General features: G+C 38.0%; 1 protein-coding gene across 1 annotated transcript in view; it reads right to left on the bottom strand.

Annotated features, from left to right (window-relative positions):
- The window catches only part of TTC27 (tetratricopeptide repeat domain 27), a 138141-nt gene extending 119156 nt beyond the window's left edge, over positions 1-18985 (bottom strand). The window contains exons 1-5 of the mRNA XM_011372100.2: positions 18648-18985; positions 17324-17501; positions 15050-15179; positions 9573-9713; positions 5566-5668 (exon numbers count right to left, since the gene is read on the bottom strand). Coding sequence (XP_011370402.1) covers positions 5566-5668; positions 9573-9713; positions 15050-15179; positions 17324-17501; positions 18648-18738 — 643 coding nt within the window. The 5' untranslated portion in view covers positions 18739-18985. The remainder of the gene's footprint in view (positions 1-5565; positions 5669-9572; positions 9714-15049; positions 15180-17323; positions 17502-18647) is intronic.
- Between the last annotated feature and the right edge of the window lie 3436 nt (positions 18986-22421).

The raw sequence follows: 22421 nt of genomic DNA on the forward strand, positions 1-22421 counted from the left end.
TTTTTGTACATATTATAAACCCTTTCCAACTTCTCCTCCTAATAAATTCTTACTCATTCTTCCAAAGTCAGTTCAAGTATCAGCCATCTTGTGAAGCTTTCTCTGATCTCTCAAGTTTAAACTAAGCACATCTTTTCATTCATTCCTTCTTCTTTATGCTCTTTTTTCTACCTGTATTGTGGTCCCAATCCCACTGTATTCATTGACACCTAGCACAGTGACTGGAACACAGCAAGCACTCAAAAAAAAAAAATATATATATATATATATTTTTTTTTAATATCAAATTTGGTAAGAAATAGAAAGGCAGAGATAAATCTAGGAAAAATTACAGATTTTTTCTATTCAAAAAAAATGGCATCATGAAATTGATATTTAGTAAAACCAATCCAGTACCAATATACAGGGAGAAAGGACAAAGGCCAAGAAAGCGCCCACAAGTGAGGTGCAACCCTTCAGACAGGATGTGATAATGAGAGCCTTAAGTAAGTAACTGGAGGGCTGGCCATGCAGAATGAAGGACAGACCTATCATGTCATTCTCTGTTGCTCAACAGCAGTGCTGCCCAATAAAACTTCCTGTGATGAGGTAAATATGCTATAGCTGCACTGTCCAAAATGGTAGCCGTTAGCTACATGCGGTTTCTGAGCACTTGAAACGTGGCTAGTGAAACTGAGGAACTTAAGTTTTAATTTCAATTATTTTATTTTATTTAAATAGTCACGTGTGGCTAGTGGCCACTATGTTGGACAGTAGCTCTACCTGGCAGTTGTGGCAGAATAGCAGATATTTTTAATTAATAAAAGGAAGCACTATGTAGCAATTATGGATCAATTAAGTCATCTTGGAAAGTGCTTAAGGAAAGAGGAGATAACTTTTTTGGACACAATCGTCCAAGAGATTCCAGCATTAGGATGAGTGGAAAGATGGCCTAAAAAGAATCACATCATTTTATACCTGAAAAAAATTCAAAATCATTATTACATAGAAGAGAAGCTTGGTTTGGAAGTTAGTTAAGTTGCCTGAGGTCAGGGAGTAAATGACAGAATAGGAACCGAATGCCAGCTCTTAAAACACTATGTTTTGTTAATTGTCTTGATTTTGATAATTTCACATATGTATGTATACATAAAATGTCATCAATTGTACACATTGAGTCTTGATGCAGGCTAATTATACTTCAAAAAAGCTATTTTTTAAAAAGCATACTGTACTCACTGCTATATCATTCTATGTCAACTCTTTGGTTCCATCTCATATAAGATTAATTATGAAGTTAAATTAGTTAATATATTTAAAGACTTAGGAGTAAGCACTATAGAAATGTTAACTGCATTATCATTATTAGATACTAGAATTCTGCCCTAGTGACCAGTTTGGAGAACTGTAATGGAAAGAATAGTTAGCGCAGATCATACTTCTGGCTCTTGGGCCATGTCTCTGAGTCTCAATTCTTGGTAAATGAGTTAGTTAGCCGGACAAGATAATCTCTGACGGGCCTTTCCAAACTAAAACTTCAGACGTGGACTAGGATAAGAATTGAAAAAATGGAAAAGAAGGATGCGTATGAGCACTCTTAGGGAAAAACTGATAAAATTAAAGAACTGGCCAGATATGCAGAATGATGGAAAACAATGAATCATCTCTGAACACAAAGTTTTGAGCTTTGGATGACTCAAGGTTTAAATGAAAAGAGGAGCATGTTGACCCAACAAAAGTACATTTATTATTTTAACAAATCAGTAGGTACTCCACAGGAATGAATATTCATGACCTTCTGGATCAAAATGTCAACCAGTACATTTAAAACATATGGTAAAACCAAAATTTCTTCTCATGAGATTATGTTAATGTTATGCTAAAATGAAATCCCTATGGATAACTATAATTAGATAATCATATTTAACATATTTAATATTCATTCTAAAGGACCAAATTATAAAAAATATATAGTGCATACATCAGTCACCAAGAGACTAATCTCGAACTCTTTTGATGTAGAAACAATCTAACCTCAGAATCACAGAGATGCCTGTAGATGTCAAAATGGAACGCTCAGACAGAACATTTTAACCTGTTTGCTCTTATACAGTGACTTCTTCATGAGCTTATCTTCAAATAGCTAAAATGCAATATTATCTCTCATGTACTACCTGGAACATTTTCAGTATCAGGTACTATAATAAATGATTATGTGCCCTTAAGCATGGTTTCGTGAGTGTGACATCCAAAAGAGGCCTTAGGTTGTGCTGAGGAACACACTTTTCAAGATTCCCTTTCTCAGATGTGATCAGTCCAGCAAAGTTATGCTGACGTTCTGATGGGCTCTATGCCACTACATTGTACTGATGTAACATTCCTGGACAAAAAAATAAAGATCACAGTTGTTCATAAAATCCTTGCTATGTTTCACAGACTGACAAAAACAATCCTGCCAACTTTTTGATGATCCTTCAAGGGCAACATTTCAAATATAATATTCTCTCTGGACACAGAACAGTATTTCAGTTATAACTGACTGCTTGGTCAACATTTGGGTCAAATCCCAGAACAAAACATTTTTTTAAATAAAATTGTTTATGAAATGTTGCAGCTTAAGACTATCTGCAGACTTATTTAGACATAGCCAAAATGGACCAATTTATGACTAGATAAAATGAAAAATGTCGTTGATTAGCCTAGAACAGCAACATAAAAAATTCTTAGTTGCAAGGCAAAGCAAATGATATGCTAAAATACACTGCAGGAAGGAATTGAGACCACTTGGGGAATGAGTCACTTAGAGTCATATTTTCCAGATATCTTAGTTAACCCTTTCCTGTCTGGAAACTCAGTTTTCTCTTAGAATAAATTTTCTCTAAAACACACCATTATGGTTCCTAAGTACCTTTTTAAATAGCACATAAGGAAGGTATTTTTTTCTTTTCTTAATAAGTGTCATCACTATGAATAATAGTCACAGAAATGTAGCCATTAATGCAGATATAACTGGTGTAAAGGGAAGAAATGTGACTTTTCTATAGCAACTGCATCAAATTGGATTCCTTAAAAAAAGAACTCTGGTGATGCCTTGTTTTTTGTTCATTTACCAATTTTCCACAAAAGTATCATACAGCATAGGAAACTGTGTAATATCATATGGAGATAATGTAATTATCTTTTCTCAAAATTAAATTTTGGATTAGTGGGCTAAATCCTGATGCCATCCTCCTCCAAATATTTCACTATCCTCTGGAAAAAAAATTACCTTTTTTCCTCATTACTATCAATGACATTCAGCTTATCCTTGGCTTTCAAAAGCTTTACCCAATTTCATGAACTAGAAGCTTATCCCCACTCTTCCTTCTGCTTTGCATTAAGTTTGTTTACAGAATGTTATCTCAATTTCAAAAATATGCGATGGTATGAATGGGAGAAGACTCAGTGTACACATTTTTCATTTTACTAAAAACAGAAAGAAGATAAGACATGTCTGCTAAGTAGAACGTCAGGTCTTAATTTTCTCCAAGTCCCATTTCATATTTCATTTTGAAGAGAATTCTATACCTCGGCAATTCTATTATGAGATGATTCGAAGTCCCATGTGGCGTCTGGGTCAGATCAATTTTCTCATAACTTCTATAATTTTTTTTTTGAAAAATTCTTGTATGGAAATTAGCTCAGATAAAATTCAATCAAAATGGAGGGCAAATAAAGGGAGTTCTACAACTTCTCTTCTAAAAAGTGCATGTAAAACAGGCTCAATAAACATTAGCTATCACTATTCGACAAATACATACAAAATATTTACTATTTTATAGGTACTATGCTAAGTAAAAACAAGTTAAAAAAAAAAAGCCCTCGAGGAGCTCATAAGCTAGAGAATTGCTTACAGTTTAAGTAAAAATATAGATGGTTGAGTGGCTAAATTTGCTCATAAAAAAATCTCTGTAATCCAAAAGCATTAGACCAAAGACTTCTGCAGGCAAAAGGATAGCCTGATTTTCAGTTGTCGCTTAAGAAAGATCATTGTATAAAAAAGTAAACTCCTTATATTTAAGAAAACAACTAATCTGCCATTGCATGTCAGGTTTAAATCCCGTGGCAGAATAAAACTTTTTTAATATACAAAGTTGAAGCTCAGAATAAAAATTTTTTTCATATGCAAGTTCGGTCTAAAATGCCCTTGCTTGTTCCACTGCCTTAAGTTACCCAAAATCCTGAACAAATATAAACTAAGTCCTAATATAAGCAATATAAGTGATTCAATTATTATCCTGACTGAATACTTCCCCTACTTTGTCTTTTGAATCAGGTACAGATGTATAGACGTTCATTTTATCTAAGATTAGCATATGCTCATGTATTTTTGTCCTACAACAAAATAAAAATTGAGAAATTAGTTTCAACCAATTGCCTATCTTACTAGTATTTATTACTGCACAAATTAATATCCTCTTTGTGTACTCAGACCTACCTTGTTAGTAAACAGATGTACCCTTGAAGGAAACAAGACTTCAGAAAGATACAGGAGCTTCTAGCAATTACACAAGCACACACAAAGAGTTATTTTATGCCCTCATTAATGTGCTACCTTCTTCAAGTACCGATCACTGCTTCTCCACCCAGAGCGATGCTAACCAGCACTCTCCCCAACCCTTACTCATGCATATGCACACATATCCATATTCACTCCATACTCCCGTCACGTGAAAGGAGTGTGGGCTTTGGAATCAGATACACCCAAGGTCAAATCCCCTCTCTGTAATCTAGAAGCTCACTAATGAGGTCCAAGTTCACTTGTATTCAAATATTCCTTCACTATGAGAGAATCTGGTTTTGTTTTGTTTTGTTTGGCAACTTTCGCCAAGAATAATTGTTCCAAAAGTCCAGGAAAACCAAGTGTCAAAGAACCCAAGATTTTCCCTCTTTCCAAACACTTTCCTAGGGAACACAAGGGGCACCTGCAACAAAGGCAGTGGGGGTGTTTACACAGGGGTCTCGTTATAATTACTGGGTAACATTTTCATTTGTACTTAGGTGCTTTCCTATATGTACATTACATATTACAGTAAAAATAATAAAGGAAGATGTAAAAATGTCTCTCTATGATAGATGTATTTTCTACCAAATGTTTAAAAAAATGAAGCCTTCCTTCATGTATTCAATAGGATATAGGATAAATAATTTCCCCTTCTGCATGTAATTTGGCACAATTTACTCCAGCTCAAGTTAGTTAAGGATTTTTTTTTTAATAAAGGGAGTTTATACTTTTTCCAATAAGGCTTCTTAGATTAAAATACCTTTAAATAATTTGTAATAAAATCATGGTGACCTGCACAGAACAAATCACTCTTTCTAAGTAGGTAATATAAATGATAGTGATTGCCTTTTTTAAAAACACAAAGATAAAAAGAAATTTCATAATCAGACGTCCTAATAATTTGTGACAGTCTACTTCCAGAAAAAAAGAAACAACCTTAAATAGTCACTATTACCTGTCAAAGAATAAGCGAAAAAGGAATTTTTCAACCAAGAAATTAAAATGGAGGTACATGCTCACATGAAACAAAATGTACTACTTACCTTGATTGATACAATCTTCGGCAAGAGCAAAAAGCTGTGGTGAGCGTTCTTCAAGCAGCTGTTGATGAATATTCACACATCTCAAAGTCCACCATGGCAAGCTCTAGAAAAAGAAGGCACCGTGTAAGCTGAAATAATAGGACCCTTTGGAAAAAATGTTTTACATTAATTGAAATTAAGTTTTAGAATTTTACATTTGTGAAATTGAACTTATTAGATAAGTTTATCCATCCACTGCTATTTCTTCAGTAATATCCAAAGCCACCTCTATGTCTTCCACAAGAATAACGCCTCTCCTATGTTCTTGCAAAACCTGTATTTTTAGCCCTTTGGGCTTCCTGATGCCATTTCGAACTTACTGTCTCCTCCTTTAAAATGTCTGCTGTAACCATCCAGCTCTGCTGTGGCACTGTCAGCACCGTAACTCACGTACCAACAGTTCTGGGGGCCTCCCGCGACTAGAGTAACACCTTCCCTTGTCTGCGCTTCCAGCATATTATTTGCACCGCCCTTTGCAAACACATTCCACTGTGTTCATGTCTATCATCCCTAGCTTTCGGTGTTGTCTGCTGTCTATACGAGATGAAACATCATGTCTTACTCATGTCTGCATCCTCCTCAAAGCAACATATTTTGCACAAAGTGCAATGTGAGAAATATCTTGGATTCATTTATTCCCCAAACCTGGAAGATCGCTTCCACACATTTGTGAAACCTCTTCCATGATGCCTTCTCCCACTCGTGTGGCACACACCAGTCTCTTACTTCTGAATTTCTACACTGTTCCTAGAAGTTAGCACTACATTGGATAGTTTTTGTTTTTCACCTGTGTATGTAACTGCCTAGTCCAGATATTTTTTGAGCGTAGAGACTGCATTTTATACATTGCCTTAAACTAATGCACAGGCTTAGAACACAGTCACTTTTTCTCCCTTCTCTGATGCTTGTTCTTACTTGATCAACACACCATTATTTAAAAAAAAAGAAAGAAAAACAACAAGCCAATACAGAGGCAAACACAGTGAAGAGTGAACATCTCTCTTCTGCTACCTCAATGCCATCCTCCTTCCTCAAGAAAATCTGTGACAAAGGTTCATATTTTTCTAAATCTTCCTCTATGCATGTGCATGTGTGTACAAGTTATAAGTGTTAAATATTTTTGATAGACTCATTAAAGTATCAAGTATGATCATGCACTAAATCATCTAAATTAATTAAAACTATGTTACTTGGAATTGTATTGCATGAAGGTATGAGAAATTAATTTCCTTGTTTTTTAAAGCGATACCTACTAATAGGAGAGATCATGCTTAATTACCAAAAGTATTATTTTACTTGAACTTAACTTCTGCATTTAACTAAGGGATAAAACTGCCTGGTTCCCTTTTAAACTGCTACACAGCACAACTGTCCCAACAACGATACAATCACAAATGAATTCTGACTTTATAACAAAATCCTCTCTAATGCTGTTTCCTCAATCCATTTAAGTAAAGGTAGGATTATCTAACAGAAAGAAGCTTCACATCATTTTTAATTTAATTCTCTGAAGTGTTACGTCATTCTTTTCCTATCAGTAAAGCTCATTAAGTCAGTCTACATAGCAATTATCTGTCCCTTATCTGCTGTCAGCAATAAGTGAGTCAGGTTTGGCAGCATATTCTTTCCTTTTCTAGACTTGGGAATTTAGATAGATCCAAAGAGACTGCCCTTTTAAGAAACCTATAACATAAGATGCCAAACTCTTATAAATCAGATCTATAAACTAATTCTTAACCCAAAATCTTTACATAGAAGGAAAGGTACAAAACAAAGTGTAGCCTATTTTCTACTAGAAAATGAAAGCACCTTTTTCTATTTGCCAAGAATTGCTTAATAGCAAATCTGAGGCATTGATATAAAAGGAAACTTTAAGCCTCGTTTTAGATAGGTCTAGACCCCATATCCTAATTATAGGACTTATTACATAATGTTCTGATTGAGAAGTCACATTAGTCAATAACCTCCTAGAAGGCACGGAGCATGTGTACCCAATAGGCACCCAATAAATGCTTGCTGCCTTATTCCATTTTAGTAATAAAGAAACTGATATTCATAGAAATTAACTAGCATAAGGTCACATAGTTGTTAAGTGGCTGAGCCAGACAAACTGCTCTGATTTCAAAGCCAAGGTTCTTTTCATTCAACATTTACATATTACTAATACTAGATTACATACTTCACAGATGCGGGGGAGGGGCGGGGAATCATCCCATGAAAATAATATTATAATAAACAACTTGATACATTTCTTAGGGGCCAACTTATTCGAAATTAATTTAAAATATTAAAATTAACTTGGATAAGTGTTCTTCTTTATCATTTTATCTTCATTTATCAAAGAAGTCATTTTAACATTATCATTTACAGAATAATATATTCAAGACTAAAAAGGAAAAAAACATTAATGTTTCCATTGAAAGGCAAGATTTCAGCACAAAGTGATCTTTGCATAGTGATACACAACAAGCAGGTTTTCGGCTGAAGTCTAAAGTTGTTTAGCATCTAGCAAGAATTTCAGATGGCCTGTCCCTCCAACCCTACCAATTATGACTCCCACAACCAGCAGTTCACCAATTAACTTGTTCTCCTAAATTGTGGATAGTACATGTATCGTTATTCAAATGATGCTCAGCATATTTGCTGATGAAAGTTTCCCACAAACAAAACTTAAAATTCTACCATTCATTCTTAATGATCACTAGTCTCACTAGAAAGAAAATAATGCCATTTAGCAGCCTCAGGCCTTGGTGGTACTTTCTTTAGAGCCAAGTGCTAGTTAGTCTGTAGGACCATTTAACTCAGATCAACTTGAGGAAAGCTTTTTTATTCAAACCAATGTCACTAAAAAATCAAAGATAAGACCTTATATCTGCCAGGACATGTTGAAACTCATCTATTAAAAACTCTTCAAGGGCAACTGTGATTCCAAATAAATCCTGTCTCTCATGAGAGTTGCTGACAGAGACATCACTTGCCTTCTTGCCTCTTCTCTGTCTAAACTTAAATCCTTATGACAGTAAGCCCTCGCCCGGTACCAACCAAGACTACATTTGCCCATAGAAATATCGTGTTTCTTAAAATTTTCTAGCCCACACTTAGAAATTGGGAGATTCACATAAAATTTAGATTTACTTTTGGCAGTATAAGGTCATCCCGAAGCTGCAACAATCAGCTACAGCTTGCTTATTCATTAAAAAAAGAAGAATCATTAAAAAAAGAATACATTTTGTGACATGTGAAAAGCATATGAAATTAAAATTTCAGTGGCCATAAAAAAAGCTTTATTGGTACAACAGTTACACCCATTCCTTTGCTTTCACACCACAACGCAAGGCTGAATAGTGAGAGTTGGGTAGTTAGAACAGAGACTGCACAAAGCACAGCTGGCACCTCTATCTCACCTCCAAAGACTTTCTTTGTATCTCTCTTGTGGTTTTTGTCACCTCCTACTGCCTATTGGCTTTCTGTGAGTGTGACTGCTTCTTCTCACTAATTTATATGTGACCTACAGAAACCATGTAACACTCAACGAATGCTCTACTCAATCCAAGCCAAATAACTGAACAAGGTTGGGTGTAAATCAGGAAATAGTGATTAAGATCTACTGCAATAGTGACACCATTCTGACTAGTGCTCATTATCCTTTCATGAAATTCATAAAAGACTACGAAGGATGTTTTTAAACCAATATTTAAGATTCAGAGAATGAACATTTACATACATGCACACATACATACACACATATATACAATCCTATTAAAAAGGCTCAACATAATCTCATTTTATACTAGATGAATATCATGAGGGGAGAAAGTTTTCAGTTATTTTCATCAGATTTTAAAATTAAATACCCAGAATACAACTTAGAGAACAGAGATATTGTCAACATCACACTAAAGTCTGATGGTAATCAGCACAAAAGTCACACCTGGGTATGAATCTTCATGCTCCTTCTCCTCCCTTACCTGAATAGCTGTCAGTTTATGCTTGACATTTGCTAGGATAATTCGTGCTAATAACAGCAGTATAGGCTTCAAGGTCAGGCTGTAGATTGATTCACCATCTTGAATGAGCATACTCAGTACAACTGCATCCAGTTGCTTCACCTGAAAAAAAAAAAAAGCTAAGATGATATAATTTAACAAAGTATTAATTTTATGTCTCATTATAATACTTATTGTCCAGTTACTCCAGCTTTGAAACACAGCAACTGGCACTGGGTAGAATTGTAATGTTAGAGCAGCCCTCAGTAATCTATAAATCCAGCCTGCCCCGGCAGACAGCCGCCCATCTGCCTGTACCTGAGGAACAGGGGGCCCAAATGCTAATATTGAAGAGGGATCATGACTTTATAAATTTACTTACAATAAAATATCATCTCGATAAAAAGCATCCCTATGTTAAAGTACTTACATCAAACACTTTCACATATGCTTCACTAGCTAGAAAATGTCATCAAAAAGCATGTCTGCTCCATAATTACTATCAAGACAAACAACAACAAGGTCTTATATATCAAATGCTGGGGAGCCATACAAGCACAGAGCAGAGGGAATGGAAAGCTACAAAAATGGGATGCCTTTGAAAAATCCACTTCTCAACTGAACAGAGATTTTCTATGATGGACAAGGTACCTGTGTTTCTAAAATGTGAACTGCTTCATTTTGACAGCTGCCACAAAATAGACAGCAGGAATGCTTAACCATTAGGAATATGGACTCTAATCTCTCAGACACAGGATGGTGTCTTTTTCTGCTTCTTCTTAGCTCGTGGGCATAGATAAATTTTTTAACTGAAGCTTCCATTTCATCAATTATAAAATGAAATAATAGAACCTATACCTCATAGAGTTTTTATAAGGATTAAATTAAACTGAGAAGTGTAACAGTGGAATAAAGATTTAACACGCATGACCATCACCAAGCCGAGAGTAGAATTAAAAAAAAAAAAAAATTCAATAATTAAGGAACTATTTTGAAGCGATTACAACTCCCTCAATTTTAGGTCCAAGAAAGTTAAGTGGAGCCCAAAATCACACAGAAGTTAGTGTCTGAACAGAGATTGCAAGCCAAAGTTTTCTGACTCCTAAACCAATGTTCTTCCTACCACCCCACACTGCCTTCCCCAGAGCTCTCTATCCCTCCCTGCTCCTCAGCAAGGCCAGGGCTGTGCTATGCCTTAGGAAGGCCTACGATGGGGCCGGGCTCACTTCCAGCCTTCACTGACACCCGATATTATGCTGCCATGGGTAACTGAGATACGGACACTAGAAGAGGTCTCGGTTTGGAGAACCTCATCATGAGCTCAGTGTTGGACACAGTGAGTCAGGTATCTGCTAAGGCCTCCAAACGGAGACGCCAAGTATACAAGTGAGTCCACTGACTGAAGAACTCGAGAGAAGAGCCTGCCTAATGCGCCCAAACCAAACCTGCAGCCTCTCTGACGCATCTTGTCAGGTCGATGGCTATAACATTTCCCGAAGTCCACACCAAACTGGTGAAGTACAAGAAGACAGGACATGCCTTTAAGAAAAAGAACCCTTATTCTGATCACGTTGAGAAATATGTGTACCTGTTCTAGCACAAATCTAGATGATTATTTTTAAATGAAATCTCTAAAGGTAAATAACAAACAATTTAGTATGGTAAAAAATAAAAAATTATACAAAGAGATAGCCCATATTACACTACCTAAAAATTATTACTTCTGATAGTCAAAGCCAGGGCTTGGTGACTAAACCTCCTATTCTTCAACTCCAAGTTCTCTGGACATGGTGTTAACAAGGCAAATAATAAACAAATGAGTGACTAAGTGAAGAAACAAGTAAATTTTCTAGTGTTCCTTTACATCTTCATGAAAAAAAATTAAACGCTTTTCTATCTTTGCTTAAGTAAATCAGCCTCTGCCTACTCCTGTCATATAACACTGATATTCCAACTGAGTTCTAAATGTGCTTCCAGAGGTTTTGGAAATGATCCATTTTAAAAGAGGATCGTTTCTATTTTCAATAAAAACACACAAAGCAAAGGTTAAAACTCCCTGAAGAACAATTCCTCAGTCAAGAGAGCATATGACATATAAAAAACACATATTTAACAGCATAATAGTGAAAAAATTCAACATCTGGGAGCCTAAGATCAACTTCATACAAAACCAGATTACCAGGAGATCACCCTTTACGTGTGAGATGACCTACTGCTCAGACAGGGCCCTTCGGCGCTGTTCCCCTGGGGCTTTTTAGCACAGAGGTCAGAACACAGTGCTAACAATGTCGAGGCCGTAAGTTGGAAGCAGGGAAAATTTGGCTTTGGTGACTATCCTCCATGACCGTAAAGTATATTCACAAATATCTGTGCATCACAGGAACTAAGAAGGATGAATCAGCGCAGAAATGAAAACCAGAAAATACTCCCCAGTTTAAAATATAAAACTTCATCGCCATCTTCCAAATCCTCGGATTGCTGATATAGAGTATAAATTGTATAACCCTGACATTACCGAGGCAAGTGGAACATGCATATTACACCCTAGGGCACAGCAACTCTGCTCACACACATAACTACAGCAGAGCTTCGCCACTCAGTGCTGGGAAGGGTTTACAAGTGTGTTGAAATGATGATCCCCTCAGTCCCCGGGGGAGCCCCACGACAGCCTGGGGGCCAGTAAAACCAACCTCCTCCCTTTAGCACACTGCACCAAACAAATACTATCATTTTTTAAGTACTGTGCTTTGAAACTCTTGCAAATCATTTCCAGAAGATGCGTTCCTAATAGCATTGTACATAATATATTGCAAAACATGGAAACAACCCATATGGCCATCAAGAGTAGAACAGGTATATTAATTGTGGTGTATTTATAGGGCTGGAATACTATACAACAGTAAAAATGAATAATGGTATAATTTCAAAAATATACCACTGAGCAAAGCAAATCACAAAAGAATACACAGTGTGGGGTGGCTCCATAGTGTAGTGGTTAGCACATCTGCTTTACATGCAGAAGGTCCTGGGTTCGCACCCCAGGTGGAGCCACGGACCATACCCCAGGTGCACCAGGCCCCAGGTGCACACCGTGAGCGTGTGGGAGGAGAAGCCCCACCTTCAGAGATCCAGTTCTTATGGGGAACCGGCAACATCCATAGGTCAGGGGTAGAAGGGGATGAGGGAAGGGGGGTAGAATTAAAGAGGGGAGGAAAAAAAGAATACATAGTTTGTTTCACTTATTTAAAGTTAAAAAACTGGCAAAACTAAACCATATGTTGCCTAGGGACACGTACAGAGGTGCTAAAACTGTGGAGAAAAGCAATGGAATCATTCACGGGAGTGGTTCAAGAGAGGGGGCCCGGGGATGCTATCAGGAAGCACACATGTGGGACCTTCTAAGGCAGCATATTTCCCAGGCTTTTCCAAGTCAGAGCACATGTAGAGGATGATGTGATTTGTAGTGCGCGCCAGGTAAACAGAGAGGGCTGCTAAAGCAGAAGACACCAGTCTGAAGGCTCTCGCCAGCCCAGGCCCCGCACGGCCACCACAGGGGCAGCGGCACAACATCTGGGAGAGAGTGGTCAGGGCACTCTGTTCTACGAAGCTGAAAACATCTCTCTCTCAAGCGGGGTGGTGGGAACAAAGGAATTTATTATTTGAACTGTACATATTTTATGGTTTTTTTTTTAATGTCTGAGGCAGTTCTGTTAAAACTTAAAACCAAGGTCTCAAAGTGTCCTATAATGCAGCCTGACCCCATCGAGTCTGACCATTTATTGCTACTCCAACAGACTCAACGCAGCCCTTTCCCATAAACACCACACTCTTCTCCCCTCTAAATTCCTACTCCCATGACTGCACCCAGAATGCATTTCCTGCTCTTCACTACCCCTCCATTTCCTCATCACCCTGCAGGTCCTGGCTCAAGGTCCACTCCCAGCTAAAAGGTTCACTTTCCTCAGATGTCTTCCTTAATTTCAATATTTTCAATACTTCTTATAGTCTGGATCTCTCATGGAACCCATTTCTGTACTACTTTCAACTGTTACCTGACTTTACAGGTGCTTCTAAACTAGTATAGCAGAAGGACTACTGGATTTCGACCCAGAAATATGGATTCCAATGTTCCAGCTATAAGACCTGTGACAAGTTTCTTTCATCACTTTGAGCTTCAGCCTCTCATCTAGGGAATCCCTCAAATTAATATAACACATGTGGATTAATATATTATAACAAATTAATATAACACATGTATCACTTGAACCACTCATCGGTGCTCAGTAAATATTATAACTTTGACTGGTTGGTGGATTTCTAAGCTACACTATAGGGGCATAGAAGCCAGAAACCGTTTCATACATAATAGGAGAGGGAATGAGATGTTCCGTATAAGTAAATTTCTACATGAATGAAGCGTATCTCTTTAAGTGCCATAATCTTTGGGATTTTATTTTAATCATTTTGGATAAAAATCTTTGTGAAGTGTAGATTAAATTTCCTTCTTAGACATAAAATACAGAAGATCTTTTAACCTGATTTAGGGTCAGCATTATGAACTTTATTCTATTGCAATATAATAAAGTGATTCACTAAACTGATAAACACAGAGCTAATTATTGTGGTTTTCAGATTACAGCTGCTTTGTAACCCTCTTTCCATGCTAACATCAAATTATTAGCACTTATCTGTAAGAACTCCATTCCCCTTTCATTTGCTATTTCTAGTTCTAGGAAACCAGGTAACAGAAAAACAGGCACCTTTTGCTGTATAAACTTTGGGTGGTAAGGGGCCCTTTTTCCAAGCTGAGTGATTAATAGTTATGCTCAAGATCTCTGAGGTGGCTGGATGAATCAAAGTTACCATACTTCTTTTTCAGAGAATGTCACAGTCACCAAGCCCTATGTATATGTGCTCAAAAACTCCTAAGGAATTCAAACTGCAAGCTCTACTAATGACCCACTAATGCAAGTCAATAATATTATTTTCATATACACATAATAATTGTTATCACCATGGAGACTTCTGTGCCAGGCACTTTAAAAAAGCATTTGTAATATAAAGGAAATCACCCCTGGGAACTATTCTTAAGTAAAGTTGCAAAACTTGCAACAAAATTAAACAGATCTCCAGGTTTGCCATTTTGCCAGAAAAGACCATTATATAACTGTGGTAATATATGCGACTGAATGACTGGTGCGGCTGTGTACTTCAGAAAAAAAGAGCAGCCCACCGAGCTCCATAAAATGGAGATGTCTGAAGGGGCATTTGAGATTGGCAAGGAAACTTCTAGAAATGTTTGAAAATCTGATCAAGGAACAAGCATTCTTAGTAGATTTTCTACAAGCTATAAATTCATGTTTCTTTCTTCCCAACTATTAACTTCAGTTTATAAAGACCAGTTCCTGAAGAATAAATAACACAGTAATGACTATATATGACATTTCCAAGAAGCGTACCTCACTGAATTGCTGGAGCAAAACAGATGGCAAAAAATCCTGAGGGTGTAAATCAACACCAGGCCCCGTCCAGTTACTCTGAACAAAAAGCTGCAAACTGCTCACGCCAATTAGGAATATCAGCTGTTGTCTGCATATAAGAATAGTTAAAGAAATAAATATGAATCACTATCACTGTATAACCACATATTATGTCAATTCAGTTATTAAGAAAAATGTAAGATACCAATCACCATTTCTTGAGATTATCCAAAAGTATTACAAAAAAATTTTTCTGAAACTTAAACAATTTAGGTCTGCAATATCCAATATTATAATCATGAGCCATATATGGCTCTTTTAAATCTAAGTTAATTAAAATTAAACAAAATTTCACATTCAATACCTCAGTCACACTATCCATATATCAAGTGTCAAGAGCCGAATGTGACTCGTGACTGCCGAACTGGACGATACAGATATAGAACATTTCCATCAACACAGAAAGTTCTCTTAAACAGTGCTAGTTCAGATTCTGATCAGACACTTGTAATTTCTCTTGCATTCTATTTAACAGCTCCAACATTGCCAAAGATGTACGTTAAACTGATTTTATACAAAAGGAAACTGACAACAAAAAGTTGTTTTTAAACAATATTTTACTAATCCTGTATTACCAAGTGCTAGAACAAAAGATTCCTAGAAATTTCACTTGAATCTATTTTTTTTTCAATCCTGCTTTGGCTTAAGACAGGGAGTAGGTAAACTTTTTCTGCAAAGGGACAAATATTAAATATTTTAGGCTTTGCAGGTCACACATATTTCTATATTCCCAAAATGTAAACAGCATTCTAAGCCACTTTGTCCCACCAGCTGTAATTTTCTAACTCTTGGATTAAGAAAAATAGGTGGGGATTCAACTCTAACACATAACAGCCAAAGAATCTTGAAGTTTCATGCCGAACAGAAAGTAAAACTGAACCTAAGACAGTAAAGATGTAATTTTTCTCTATATCTCCTAGACCCTGCCTCAAAAAAAAAGATTCTTTAAGGAAGAAAAAAAAAAAATCAAACCTACGAGCCTATGATAACCAGAACATAAAGCTCTGGAAGTAGCACAACTGAGAGCAGAGCAAAGAATAGGCTTCACTAAAAAGAATAGGTGACAAAGAGCCTGTTTGTAGTTAGAAGTTAGGAAAGTTAGGAAAAACAGGTATGTAGCAAGATCTTAAAAGCTTTAATATAACTACCACAACTAAAAATCAAAATCCTTAAGGTAACTCGCAAATACAATTTCACTTGCAAATTCCTCAAAATGAAACAACTGTGTGACAAGCTGGAATTCTGCTCTGCCAGTGAATAACGCATTTGTGTGTTTGTGCGTTTTAAAATGTACTACAAAGCTAGTTGTTATGATCACACACACTTCAGACAGCAAAATAAGAATCAGGAATGACACTGCAGGAATGTAAACTACAAGTAAATCAGAAAAATGAAAAGGAATATTATTTTTTAAAATAAAGTGTCTATAGTAACATTCTTTTGTGAACTCCTTATGGATACGAATTGTCTTATTTCTCTTCACAACCTCAACACCTAGTTTAGTTGTTAAAGAACTAAATAAAGACATTCCCTAGAAATAATGGCAAACAAAATTGCACGCATTTTAAAGATAATGAAAAGTTAACATGGATGCTACAGACAGAGGAAAGAAAGAAGTATATTTACAAATTTGCAACAAAAAATATATATAAACCACTAAAAGACACAGTTACACTGCTGAGTAACTATTTTACTTAATCCTATAAAATTACATAAACTTTAATAAAAGAAGGTAAACCAAAGGTTCCATAATAAAACATTACGTTCTCTGATCACTAGAGAGAAAACAATCTAAATCATAATAAAAGCAGTTACAAGTATTACTCAGCTATCTAGAAATAGCAGATGGAGAGTATATGCTTTCCAGTTAAAAGGAAGTAAGGTCTAAAGTCTTGCCTATCACTAAAAACTATCAGATCTAAGCATTTGGAAACTCAGTGGGTTAGCAGTTACCATCAAATTATATGCCAGTTTCATATGTGAAACTCTGATATCCTACATCACTTTACTTTATCATTCTCATGGGCCTCTGGACAGAAGTTCTTATATAGATTATTTGGTACATTGTAAGTCCTGACTAAATGTAATGACAGGTTTTTCAACAACTGTTCAAATTAGTGCCTTACACTGTCAAGGAACTGTTAAATGTAGTCAGAGTCTGTCTCTCTGTGAAAACTTCAAATAAAATTCTACCTTTCGGTTTTGTCCAAATCTGTTGAGTAATCCAGGAATGTTAATATCTGCTTCTCTAGGTAGCTGTCGATCTTTTCTTCGGTCATCGTCGTTGAATTAAAAATATTTTGAGTCAATGAATTTAAGAATATGGCCTCATAGTTCCCTTCTAACAGCAATTGTAGGAAAGATCCGCTCTCTGTAATATAAAAAATTAGTCCAATAATCCAAAAGAACAATTTTTTATACTATAAAGGATAACACTATTAGGTAAATCTACAATTTAGTATTTTTTAAAAAGTATATACTTATAATGCTTGCTATACATTAACCACAAAGCACTGAACAAATTACCATCATTCTACAAACATCACTTCTAGAATCAGCAGCTCATGATACAGTAAGCAATAAGATAGAATTTAGACCCAGGAATAATATTCCTCACTAGTAAGTATTCTCACCCTTCTGCTGGGAATTCAAGACTCCTACTGACAACAGACAAGTTTCCCTAGTCAAGGTTCTAAGACCTTTCACAGTTTGGCTCCTCCTACCTCCACTATACTCCCTGATGAAAGGCTGGTTCACTCATTGTTCCCCTAATATCCCATACACATTCCTACCTCCACACTTTTACACTTGTGATTTTTCATGCTGAGCTCTTCTGCACTTGTCAATCTTACCCTTTATTCAAAAATCAGCTCAAATCTGACTTTTTCCATGAAACTTTTTCAGACCGCCAGAGTTCAGAAACTACCTCTCCTGCAGCAGCTATTGTACACGTACACGCACACTCGCGCGCACACACAGCACTTGTATACTGTCCTAAATTGTTATTTCTCTTCTGGGTCCAGCCTAAATCCCACAATCAGATATGCTTATATCCCACTAATAACTGTGCTTTAACTCTGTCTCCGTTAAATGTAAATTGCTCGCAAGAATTACATCTTTGCTGCCTCAGTTCAGTCCTGCTGCTTACCAGCTGTATGACCTCAAATATACTACTTAGCTAATCAATGTCTTCATCTGTAAAATGGGATTAAAAGCTGCATCTACCTTACATGTCCATTACAAGAATTAAACGACCATGTAAATGTTAAGAGCTTAGAAAAGTAACTGATATCGCCAGTTGTTATTACTGAACCTGGGCGGTGAGAAGTTTGGGGTAAAGTCAGTCAGGAAGCCTGAGGACCACGCCCACAATGTCAAGGATGCAACAACCCAAAGCCTTAAGAAATCGCCAATACTTCGGCAGGAAAAACATTAAACGAGGAGGGATGAGAACCCAGCTGCCGCCACTCCTTCTTCTCACAGTCTGGCCTAAGTCCCTGGCAGGTGCGCCTCTCACCTGAGCCGGCGACTCCGTCCTGCTTCCATTGCTGCCGCTCAGCCTCAGTGGGGAAGCCCCTCAAAATTGCCAGCTCCGGGATCCACATCATCCCGAACCCTCAGCCAAAACAGGTTCCCAAAAGGGTCACACCAGAGTCAGCAAAAGAAAGTGAAAGGAGGAGGGTCCAAAGACGCCAAAGTCTAGTGGCAACAGTTGCTGTGAATACACCCACGACCGTAGAAACCCATGTGCGGATATCGGACCAAGGAGGCCGCCATGACAGCAGCGCTGAGCACCCTGGGAAAAACACACACTGCACTAGCTTCCGCTTAGGAAAGCAACCCAAGGCCTTGGTACTGAGCATGCCCAGTGGAGATGTCCAGCCCCGAGCGGAGGAATGGGGTTGGAGTGCGGCCAATCTCAGTTCCGCCACAAGGTGGCGCTGCAGCGAGCTGTAGAAAAATTGTTTACTGCCCACCGAGGACCCGGCTTAGACAGCTGCTTATCGCAGCGGTCTTGCCCAACTGCAGTTCCTTTGGAATATCTACCGCTTTGACTCCTAAACCTTTTCGGGTCACAACCCTCGTGACTACCTGATGAAAGCCGTAGTCCTTCCGGCAGAATGCACGTGGGCCCTTACTACCAACATTTGGGTACCATTTCAGGAAGTTAGAGACCTTCTTCAGTGGAATCCGTGAGCCCCAGGTTAAGAAGAACCCCGGCAGCAGAGAATACGTCTTTATTCTTTAAATAAAATCAAGTGTAAGTAAAGTATCTGGTTTTGCCACTGCCACTGCATAAATCATGACCAAGTGGGACATCTGGCCTGGCCGCTGGTGCAGAGAAATTTTTGGAGGATAGACGGCTGCAGAAACCTGCCACGTTGCGTACGTGAGCACGGGGCTGGCGCCTTATTCGCAAGTCCTTGAATCTTCATAGCAGCGCTCCTGGGTAGCAGGGCAGGACTCTGCCTCCATGGGCCTGTGAATATGGAGAAAGCTTCAGGGTAACACTTTACCACCCAGGATTCTTGGAGAAATTAGAGCAATAGATCTCTGAAAGTGCTTAGCCCAGGACCCGGCTCCAAGGAGGAAGCTAAACAATTCTTAATTCACTTTCTTCCTAAGTGTTCAGAGCCACTCCAGACTATGGAGGGAAGAGATGCTCACCTCAGCGGCTGCCAGCAGAAGCGAAAGCAAGCCAGACTTGAGCTGTGAGTGAAAAGCAGAGGCCCTAGAATGTCTTCTCATTGAGACGTAATTAAAAGCTATTTGTACAGGGAATGATATTTGATCGATGTGCCCATTTGTTTTTTTTAGCAAAAAATTCGCACTGTGGAAACTATTTGACAGCTATTAAAGATCAGCAGTTGTAGAAACGCACTGAACACTCACCGCTACACCAAGTTCTTCAATCACAGGTTGAGCCCCACTGACCCATCCAGTGAACTTGGTGCTTTCCTTATAATTCAAATTTTGTTTGTTTTAAATGTGGTATGCTATCAATGACTCAAATTAAGTCCATTAATTTCCCTTCAGGCAAAATTAACTTCAGGAATAAAATGGGGAGAGAAAAATATGCTCTTGATTGAAAAAAAAAATTACCAAGTGAAAACTGAGCTAGTTGAGTGGGAAATGTCCACGTTAAGATCAGTGTAGAGTGCCTTGGCTGGGTTCTCTATTGGGAATACTAATGCCAAATGAAATAAGCCAGAATAAAAGGAGAACATACTGGATGATTCCATTTATATAAATCTAGAAAATACAAACTAATCTATAATGACAGAAAGCAGATCAGTGGGTGCTTGGGGGTGAGAAGATGGGGAGGAAAGCAGGGAGGGATTACAGAGAGGAAGAAGGACACTGGAGAGTGATGGATATGTTTACTATCTTATTGTGCTGGTGGTTTCATGGGAAAATACATGTGAAAAAAAACATCAAACTGTACAGTTAAAATAAGTACATTTTATTCTATGTTAATTATACCTCAATGACACTGGATTTTGGGGGGAGGTGAGGGGGGAAACTTTGTTGTATAAGGCTTAAAATCTGATCTCCCAAGACTAGCGTTCTCCAAAAGCCTTCTCCTGACATAGAATTTTTTCTTCTCATCCACCGCTGGTCCTCTGACCTTTTCAAATGCTGTCACTCACAACAATACCCCCACAACCACCACTAACCTTCACAGAGTTAGTTAGCCCTTTGTCCTATAGCAAACAAATGAACATGGATTGAGGCATAAAGATAAACCAGGAATGGCACTGAACAGTTAAATATCTCATGTAACTCATGATAATTCTGATTATTAAGCCAAATTTTCAGGTAAGTAAACTGAGAAATAAATACCTTACCCAAGATTACGCTAGAATTTGAAACTAGCCTGTCCCCTAAAGCTCCGTGCTCTACTTCTGGGGAGCAAAGATGGATGAGAAGTATGTGACTGGTATGTAGGACAGGACAAGTAGGCAAATAAGTTAAATAACCCCCCTAGTGAACATGCTGGAAACAGCTCTGGAGCCAGGATAGGTGCAAATGCTGGAAATTCCTAAAAGCAAGGACTGGAGAAACAGAGAAAAGAAAGGATGCATTTGGTTGAAGTAGGAATGAATGTTAATAGAAGGCAAGTCAATCTGGGGACAGAACAAGATAGCTGCTCTCCTCAACGAAAAGCAACTAGACCCTATTGATTTTCCCCCTAGGTTTTACTTTGTCCTTGGGGCTCTTGGAATTTGACTAATCATTAGCAAACTTCCCTGAAGGGTGTTGGTGCTTCTCCCACAAAGCAAAACAATTCCCTTCTCTTTGGTAGGTCTTAATTCAGCTGAAAAAGGATGAGGCTTTCCACAAGACTTCACTAGATGCAATGTGGGTACAAAGGAGACAAAAACAGATACAGGAACAATGCCAGTCAGGCTCACAGTCTAGGCTTGATCCAACCTGCCCTACTTCGGGCAGTGACATCCTTCCCTCGACTCTAGGACTCTCTTCTGGATGTTTTAGAACCTGCCCCGGGTACTGTTCACATATCACATATCACGTATCACAAACACAAAATAAATCACAGACTACTAGGGGTTCTTGTCACTCAAGATCTAAGGATACAGGGTGACCTTGAGCAGTTGCTCTCTTGATTTACAGCATTCAGGCTTCAGAGAAAAGGCATCTCCACATCTTATCTATGCCCTTGAAACCAAAAGCTCCTGAGTCAAAACACTGTAAAGGTTTGTGGGTTGTGTGCCGGCAATGCAGGAAACAGGCACTGATGAATTAAAATACAGGGAGATTTGAGTTGCAGAAGTTGCCTCTTAGCGTGAATGCAACAGAGGTATACACCATTTGGCCATCTGACCTATGTCTTCTATAAGATCATTAGACCTTTTGTTTAGGAGGTATATTATTTGATAAATATTTGTGCCATACCCTAGCTTGTATTAGTTGTCTATTTCTGTGTAACAAATCACCACGAAACATAGCAGTTTCAAACAATAAACACTGATTATTTCATAACCTGAGGCCCAGGAATCTGGATGCAGCTTGGCTGTGTGCCTCAGGCTCAAGGGCTCTCACAGAGGTGATGACGTACAAGGTTCAACTAGGAGAGGACCTCCCTGCAAGCTTATCATGCAGCAGGCCTTAGGTTCCCACTGACCGTTCCCTTCCACGTGGCCTCTCTGTTGGGAAGGTCACATGGCAGAGGGCTTCTCTCAGAGGCAGACTCAATGCAAAGACTGCAAGCTTTGTGTAGCCTGATCTGTAAGTGCAGTCCATGCGTGAGGGGAGGGTGGCCGGTGTC

The sequence above is a fragment of the Pteropus vampyrus genome, unplaced genomic scaffold (assembly GCF_000151845.1).
Source record: "Pteropus vampyrus isolate Shadow unplaced genomic scaffold, Pvam_2.0 Scaffold200, whole genome shotgun sequence".
In the NCBI taxonomy this organism is placed as follows: domain Eukaryota; kingdom Metazoa; phylum Chordata; class Mammalia; order Chiroptera; family Pteropodidae; genus Pteropus; species Pteropus vampyrus.